Source organism: Nothobranchius furzeri, chromosome 9, assembly GCF_043380555.1.
Source record: "Nothobranchius furzeri strain GRZ-AD chromosome 9, NfurGRZ-RIMD1, whole genome shotgun sequence".
NCBI classification, from domain to species: Eukaryota; Metazoa; Chordata; class Actinopteri; order Cyprinodontiformes; family Nothobranchiidae; genus Nothobranchius; species Nothobranchius furzeri.
The window spans coordinates 58,263,047-58,271,670 of record NC_091749.1 but is presented as its reverse complement, the minus strand read 5'-3'; the positions used below and the strand labels follow the sequence as shown (position 1 = coordinate 58,271,670).

At 47.1% G+C, this 8,624-nt stretch overlaps 2 protein-coding genes across 7 annotated transcripts in view; both read right to left on the bottom strand.

Annotated features, from left to right (window-relative positions):
• Nucleotides 1-835: 835 nt before the first annotated feature.
• Nucleotides 836-2,785, bottom strand: LOC129153045 (uncharacterized). The gene is made up of 2 exons (XM_070554989.1): nt 2,683-2,785; nt 836-2,604 (listed from the first exon to the last, which is right to left on the bottom strand). The coding sequence occupies exons 1-2, from the start codon at nt 2,711-2,713 to the stop codon at nt 1,859-1,861; spliced, it is 777 nt and encodes a 258-aa protein (XP_070411090.1). The 5' UTR covers nt 2,714-2,785; the 3' UTR covers nt 836-1,858.
• The window catches only part of LOC107395341 (uncharacterized), a 26,290-nt gene continuing 20,383 nt past the window's right edge, over nt 2,718-8,624 (bottom strand). For 5 of the 6 annotated variants that reach the window (XM_070554983.1, XM_070554987.1, XM_070554985.1 and 2 more), the window contains one exon: nt 2,718-3,005. In XM_070554983.1, the coding sequence (XP_070411084.1) occupies nt 2,718-3,005 (288 nt within the window). The remainder of the gene's footprint in view (nt 3,006-8,624) is intronic. The other variant, XM_070554988.1, reaches the window with a different exon arrangement.

Here is an 8,624-nt window from a genome sequence, read left to right as displayed (position 1 = left end):
GCTCCTAATAACCCCAACACTGGATCAGGATCACTGATGTCGGACGGGACATAACCTAGTGGTGTGGAGTTTAAGATGCCCTCCACCTCCACAAGGACCGTACGTAGGACCTCCTCTTGTACGGGTTGAGATCCTACTGTAGTGTAGAGCGCCGTCTTAACAGATCTAATCTCCCGCTCCCACACTTCCCCAAAATGGGAACGACTGCGTTAGGGCTAGTATTAAGGTGTGGCATGTTCTGGCGGCGAAGGAGGGGGGTGGCATAGCGTTTGATGCCCTCAACATCCACACGAACTGTCTTCTGCTCCAGCAGGTTAACTACATAGTTATCTTCTTTTGACCGAGTAACCACTTTGCCTTCTGGTACTGGGACAACATCTACCTGCCATAACTTCTCCACATGCTTGAGTAACTCACTCATCTGAGGAGGGATGGCGGTCGTGAATAGGCACTGTTGTGGCAGCGAAAAGGAACCGATAAGGCTGGAGGGGCCCTGTAGTGTCCACCCTAACCTGGTGCGCATAGCAGCGGGACCACCCGGTGGACCGAGACGAACAGCTTCAGTTGGAGTGATGAGCTGTGGATGGTCACTGCCAATGAGAAGGAGGGTTTTGACCTTCTTAAAGGCCTGGAGAGGCAGGCCTCTGAGGTGCCTGTACTTCCGCTGCAAGGACTCCACCGGATAGGTGCGCTCGGCTAGGTCGATACGGGTAGCGGTGAAGGCATTGCGGACCTTGTACCTCAGCTTAGGTTCACCACCCGTGGAAATCTCGAATGAGACACACGAGCCATGCAGATTTAGCACATCTTTTCTGATAGTGCGCAATGGAAGGGTCTCTCAAATGCCTTGAAGGTCAAGGATCTGGGCAGCGGTGGGCAGCAGCATAGTCCTCTCTGACCCATCATCCAAAACTGCGTGAGTGCTCAAGGTCTTGCCATTATGGTGAAGAATGACTGGGACAACCTTTAACAGAACTTGGCTGCTCTCTGTAGGACGGTCGAGGTACAGGACGCCTGTAGGATTCCCACTTTCTCGTGGGGGAGCAGACTCTGGGCCTAAGGTCTGTAATGGCTTGGAATTAACGTTGGGAAGGACGTACAAATGACGACCCTGACACAGACTGCAGGGTTTCTTGAGGGTGCACTGGGCTGCCTGATGGGAACGAGCGCAACGCCAGCACCTCGTGTTGGTCTTTATCCAGTGTGTGAGCTGTTCTCGACTCAGCTTAACGTTCTCTGGACACTGACTCAGGTGGTGAGCACAGTTATCACAGAAGGCGCAGTAGGGCTGCTGCCTAGCTTTGTTTGGAGTGGTACCTACTGACCTGGGTGAGGTCTCTGCACCGTGAAGAACCGCAACAGGGCGTCTACTTGGTCTGACATCACGTTTCTCCTTGGTGATCATTGGAGTGGGTGAACCGTCATAGCCCTGACACCAGGATTCGTACTTTAACCAGGTAGACAGGTCGTCCAGAGTGTATGCCTAACCAGAATGGCTGTACATGCACCGACGGAAATCAGCTCTTTGTTCTGGAAGGAGTTTACCCAGGAGTCGAGCCATATGGGAGCCACACTGTAGTTCGACCTCCCCATCTGTGCCCAAAGTCTTCAGCATGCCCACGAGCGACTGGATGTGGAGAGAGAATCACTCGAAGGCAACTGCATCCCCTGGGCAGATGTCAGGTGAGTCCATGACAGCAGCAATACTCCGCAGGGCGAGCTGATGGGGCTGTCCAAGCCGGTCATTAAGAGCATGCATGGTGTCACTGAAGGGCGTGGCAGAATGGAGATAAGCGTCCGCTATCAACTTCGCTTCCTCTAAGTGGAGGTGATCTAACAAGACGTGGTACTTGAAGAGCTATGAACTCTCCGAGGGCAGTAAGTTCTCTAGCGCCATCTTCAGTCGGGCGAATTCTCCTGGATCACGATGTGGGAGCTTGGGAATGCTTGGACGAGGCCCCCTGTAGTTCATATCCAGGGCCGCAGCCAAGCCAAAGGGTCTAGGCATCTGGGGGGCAGAGAAAGGAGTGGATGGGGACGGAGTCGGAGCTGGCAGTGGTTGCAGTGGAGGGAGGTGTCCACTTGGAGGCGGCGCTGGAGGGTAGGTGGGCCTTAGCTGAGGAGACGTGAACCTCGACTTAGATTCAGGTGGGGGAATGATCCGGCCCTCCTGTGCAGTCATAGACTCCCTCTTCAGAGCCTGAAGCTCTTTCATCATCGTGTCGATGCGGTCTGTGACTGGGCTTTGACTGGGGACAGGTTCCTCCGTGAACGCAACCGGAGGAGGTGGTAGAGGCCAGTCCTCTTCCTCATCAGTAGGGGGTGGCTGGAGATGAACAGCAGGGCTTCTGGTCGGTGGATTGAGCTGCAGATTCTCCGCACGGTCCAACAGCTGCAGCAAACTAGCATGAAGTGCCTGGAAATCAGCCAGCCCAGCTCTCATCTGGTCATGTGATTGCTGTAACAGGAACCTTTCACGTTGCACATCCTCCAACTCTGCTCTCATTGGTGTGATTTGGCTGTATGAGCGGGATTCAGAGGGGTCAGACGGCGGATGGTGGGAAGAACGGGTGTCACCTCCTATTTCACTTTCCTCCCGGTAACCTGCACCAAGCCAGGGGTAGTCAGTCTCATAAGGTTCATATCGTAGGGGACTACGTACATTACGCCGTGGGCACGCACCAAGAGCTGAGAAGTTCTGAATGTCATCCATCTTGTTAGGGTAGAAGCAGCTTACATCCGGCTCGAAGGACCACTAGTATTGGGTAGATAACCCGGAAGGAGAGGACTGTAAGGTGTTGATTCCGGTTTGCAGCTGCCACTCCCCGGAGTGTCGGCCAGAACACTAATCTAGGCCCGGATGGCGATTCAGGAAGAAGACACCGAAGACACCCAGGATGATTTAAACGCTTGTATTGCCTCCACACAGTCAAAGGTAACAGGCTTGTTGGAGGAGCAGGTGTTACATAAAAGTTTAGGTACAGGTGCGTGTGTGTGTGTGGTCTCTGAAATGAACAGAAAGAAAATAGTACATCACTAAAATGTTCATAATAGTAACTCAAGAGTACATCAACAGAAACACAGGTAGGAAAGAAACGAACGTCCCCTTTGCTACCATAAATCAGATATTACCCACATCCCATATATAAACCCACTCAGCACACAATTATCCCCAATCACACGGCAGGAGAGCTAGCCTAACTTAACTTAGCTTAGCTCTCGCTAGCGACACAAACAGAAACCTCTAACTTCGATTACAGTCACAAACACATTTTATCCGCACAACCTCACACATCACAGACTTACGTTGCTCAGTAACGCACACTTCTCACGAAATGACCACTTCTCTGCTGGTAATCGGGAGCGAACACACTGGCTGTGTCCGAATCCAGAGGAAGGATGCTTGTAAGAGCGCATTTTGAGGTCGATGACGTCAAAGCGCAGCGACGAGTACTGTCCGAATTCCAAGAATCCTCAAACGCGTCCTCGCTCCACCCACATTTCGAGGATGGGTCTGATGGATCCTCACAGGAGCAAGGATATCCCAGCATGCTTTGCACGCCGGCCGCTGGACTCGACACTCGCAACAACGGCGGACGGAGCGGGACAGCAGTACAGCTTAAAATGTAAGTTAGTTAAAGAAATAGCGGTCAAAAAAATAAAATACGTGTTTGGGCACTTTTGGTTTGTTTTTCATATAAGATATAATACTGCAAATTGTTTTTTTCATGTAATTTAAGGCTAAAACATGCCCCACCGAAAACCAGCTTGAATGTTTAATAGGAAAAAACCCACCGTAAACTAGCTTGATCCCAGCAGGCGTTTTAAAAGAAAATAGCGGTAGAAAACTAAGCTGAAAGCGGTTCTGTTTATAGACATTTTTCGTTTGTATAAGTACATTTTAAGCAGAAATCAGCGAGAACGAGCTCGTATGGTGGTCCCGTCATAATTCCTGTGTGTGTGTGTTTATTTAGCGAATAAAGCTTCTCATCATTTGTTTTAAGGCTAACACCCCACCGTAAACTTGCTTGAAAGTCTAATAGGAAAAAAACTCACCGTACAAGAGCTTGCATCTTATGTAATCATGTAACGAACGCCAAAAATAACGAAAACTAAGTTTAATGTTTATTTAAGTTAATTTTTAAGAAACCACGTTACTGATTTAATGTTTTTAATTTCATTTTAGGCGGAAAAAAACACAGAACACAATTTTCATCTCCCATGTTGATAAATTAAAATAATGTTTATTGCATGTTTTATCAACTATGATTTATAATCTGACTTTGTTCTTCTATTCCTCTCTATTCTCATCCAGAACCAGTACCTTTAAGGAACATCTGTAATTTCATTATGCCCACAGTGTTCTCTGTTGTTAAATGACAATAAAGCCTTGTAATTCTAATTCCCTTTGTCTGTAGGACTGCAAGTATCCAGGGTCAGGAGAGGGAGTCAGCGGAAAGCCCACTGCTGAAACCTGGCCCTGGTTTGTCCCCATGGACGAGGTGTTGGGACAGAGGCCTTCCACTATGCCTCCTGTCCTTATTGCTTCCATTCCCGAGGACACTCCAGGGCCAAGTGCAGCAGTGGGTGAGACAGAGGACAGGGAGAGTGGTGGAAGGAAGCAAGACTCCTCATCAGGGAGAAAAAGGAGAAGGGCTGATGAGCTCCTTGACCTGATCAGGGAGGACATGAGACAACAGAGGGAAGCGGAGGAGAGAAAGAAGGATGGACAGATTTTTAGCATTGATGGAAAGGATGGCAGAGAAATGGTTTTTTTTCTTTTAGTTTCTTCTGGTTCAGATTCTATATATGTGTTTGAATGTTTTTGTTATTTGTTTCAATGTAATAAAATTTCTATTAATTGATAACTCTTTTTTGATCATTAACAGTTTTATTATTCAGTTTTTAACAAGTAACAACATAGTAAATAAATTGTAAGGGAACACTGTAAGGAATAAAAGTAAAATATATACAGTAAACTTGGAAAGCAGGGAGTCTTTGGTGGTGTTGCTAAATCTACTGAACATGGATCATCGAGGTGGATGGAGTGCAGGAACCGAGATCCGTGGCTGAACGTTTCTGGTTGGCAAGTGGAACATCAGACAGAGTGGTCTGCAGAGGGTGCTTCTGGATGCCTCATCTCACTGACCACTGCATCGTCCATCAAAAGGGTTTGCTGGGCTGGCTCAATCGACGGCTGTCACATCACTAACATTCAGATATATGCAAAAAAGGAGATCATGAGTATAATACTTGTAACTCTAGCAGATAACAGGACTAAATGATTTTTAAACTAGATTCCTACGTAAATTACTTGCCTGTTAACAGTAATTGTGATCTGGTGGTACTTCCTCCAGAGCAGACACCTCAGCAGAAAGTTGGTCCCGCCAGAGGGCACCACTGACTGCCTCCAAACCAGCCTCCCCCTCATCTTCTGGAGCATCATCCTCCAGTTCATCGTCCTGCACCACAATGTCACCAGCACTGAGGCAGATGTTGTGCAGGATGGTGCATGCTGTGATGACCTGTAATAGAGATAAAAATTTAATTTATATTTCATTCCCAAACAAAGATTACACCCAAAGTTTATTTCCACTTTGTGTTAACTTACATGAGGAACAAATGTGTGGTGGACCTCCAGCGCTTTCAGGAAGATGGTCCTGAACCTGGTCTTCATCATTCCAAAAGCATGCTCGATGATGCAGCGTGCCCTGGAATGATGGCTGTTGAAACGCTGGGCTCCCACACCTTGAACCACCCGTTTGTAGGGGGTGATGAGGGGGAGTGGATGTTGGAGACATGGATGAAGTGCCCTGGAGGAGGAAAGGCTGAGTGGCGTGCCACAGGCTGACTGCCTGTACAGTGGGCTGTGCCGGAGGACCCTGGAGTCGTGGACCGACCCAGGCCAGCCCACATAGGTGTCGATAAAGCGGCCCTGATGGTCACAAACTGCCTGCAGGATGATAGATGGGAACAGTTTCCTGTTTCTGTAGCACTGACCATCAGTACCGCTCGGAGCCTTGATCCGAATGTGCAGCAGTCGATCGCACCTGCTGCTTTCATGAAAGCTCTGTGTCGAGCCAGCCCAGCAAGCCCACGAGACACAACCTCCATCTCCTCTGGGGTTTTGGGGAGGTGAATGACCTGGTGGAGGATTGCGACCACATCCTCCGTGACTCAATGGACGATGTCGTGGACAGTTGAGCGAGGCATCCCAAATACTCTTGAGACCACTCTGTAGAATGTTCCACTTGCCAACCAGAACAGAAACACCAGGGTCTCGATTGTGGCACCCCAACCATGTCGCCGATCTTGGTTCAGGAGATTTAGCAACACCACAAAAGACTCCCTGCTCAGACGAAAATCTGGCCTGGGATCTTCCTGGTTAAAAAAAACGGTCCAGGACTGGCACACTCATGTTTATCCTACAGTACAGGGGTCTGTTCTGTTAAAAGAAAAGTAGAGAACAATAAAACAATTAAAAAAAAACCTGTATAAATGCTTGAGATTTTTAGAAGAGAGCTAGGCATTATTATGCATAAGTTGAAAAGGACAATACATATTAAACACATTGTAATGCTACTTTTACTATGAAATTTATGCACAGAACCAAGCATTATGATCAAATACAAACTTCTAAAATGTCATTCCATTAATTATTTTAGATGAATATAGGTTAAATTAACTATATGCATGTTAGTCTACTCTATACTAATGTGTATATTCAGCCACATGTCTTTCTGTTGCTTAAAATATAAATGAAACTAGCACTAAAGTTAACATGTAATGCCTGAAAGCTGGTTCACTAAACAAAAAATAATTTTACCTGGATATGGCTGCTTCTCAGCCTTAAATACAAAGGCCGGTGACGTCTACTAAGCAGTCGCAGCTCCTCAAAAACCAAAAATAAAAGGGAATACTGCAGTGGATCCATTTTCACCTCTGACTAGCTTGTTAGCTTGTTAGCCTGTTTGACGCCGTCACGGTAGCTAAGCAACTGGACCTGGGGGCGGGAATAAAAACGAGGCTAGTACTGTCCGAATTCAGAGCCGCTGACTTATGTTTATGTATTTAGCAGACGCTTTTGTCCAAAGCGACTTACAAGTGATAATCGGCATTTTGCCCTTGAGGCTAACTCCCTGTTTTAGCGGTCTAGCAAGGACCGGCGAGGACCCGTACTCACAAGCATCCTACCTCTGGATTCGGACACAGCCACTCATATAGATCTCACCCACGTATCCACCTGCCCAAAACCTCTCCCATCCAAAGTGGTGGGGTGACATCTACAGGTCACTCTAAGCAACTACAGGTGAACAACTGAACAGAATAGAAAGGAGAACTCAAAACTATGGGGCCTTTTGTACACACACATTAGCTATAACAGTCAGGGATATGTTTATCCTGTTTGCCTGAAAATGAATCTGTCATAAAGGCCAAATTCAACAGCAGCGAGACTCCCACCTGGAAGTCTTTCATTGCTTTTGGAGCTGGCCTTTAAGACAATCGGCAATATTAGTTAAAATATATCATTTCCCCTATTAGTGAAATGAACTCTGGGTGTGTCCGAATCCAGAGGAAGGATGCTTGTGAGTACGAGTCCTCGCCGGTCTAGCAAGGCCGGGTCCTTGCAAGACCGCTAAAACCGGAAGTATCGCGTCAGACCCGTGCCACAACCCGTGCACGCGCATTGGGTCCACAGCGCGCGTGTGAACGGGACTCGCGAGCGAAAATATACATGGCAGCGCGCGCGTGAACGGGACTCGCGAGCGAAAATATACATGGCGAGAGGTCATTTGTGCACTGAGAGGGAGCAAACTGTGTCTATGAGTGCACAAGGATGTGCACAAGTGACAAACCTGCGTGCGCGCGTTGCCAACGAGCACACGGCAGAGGAAAACGTGCGCGCGCGGCAGCCTCTCTGCGCGCTCGGCAGCCTCTGCGCGCTCGGTTTCTAATTCCGCTCGCTCGGCTGTGAGGAGTTTTGGCACTCTGGAGGCGTGGCCTGTGGCAGATCTTCCCTGTCCTCTGATTGGTTAGTTTACCCCGCACTTTACCCTCTAGCTATCTATATAAAAAAATCTGAGATTCAGCAGTTGCTGTCATAGCTCAGCTGGGAGAGCGGGTGACTCTCACTCTGGAGGATCCAGGTCCGAGTCCGGCCAAGGAACATAGTGTTGATGTCATATTATTCTTTCCTAATTCCTGTGATATTATTTTACAGTTGTGACCGTTCAACTGTCATTAAACGTCCGAATGTTTGCTGGGCAGTGTTTTAAAAAGTGCACATAAGCTAGATGGTTTTAACCAGGTAAAAATAGACTTGTGGGTGTAGGTATGTTCAAGTTTTAAAAGTTCTTGCCTCATTAATGTATTGTTTATTTTTTTCAGCATTTAATTGACAAATTATCCTTTCAAATAATTAATTGATGAGTTACTTAATTGTCCATTTAGAATTGTTGAATGGACTGAGTCAAGTTTGGTGCACTTTATATATTTCAAAACCTGTTTTTTTTTAAATTATGCATATAAATAATTTTAATGTTAATTTATTGAAATATTTCTATTTTTTCATTACCTCACCCTTGTTTTGACAAAAACAAGACCTTGCTGGATAATATCACGGA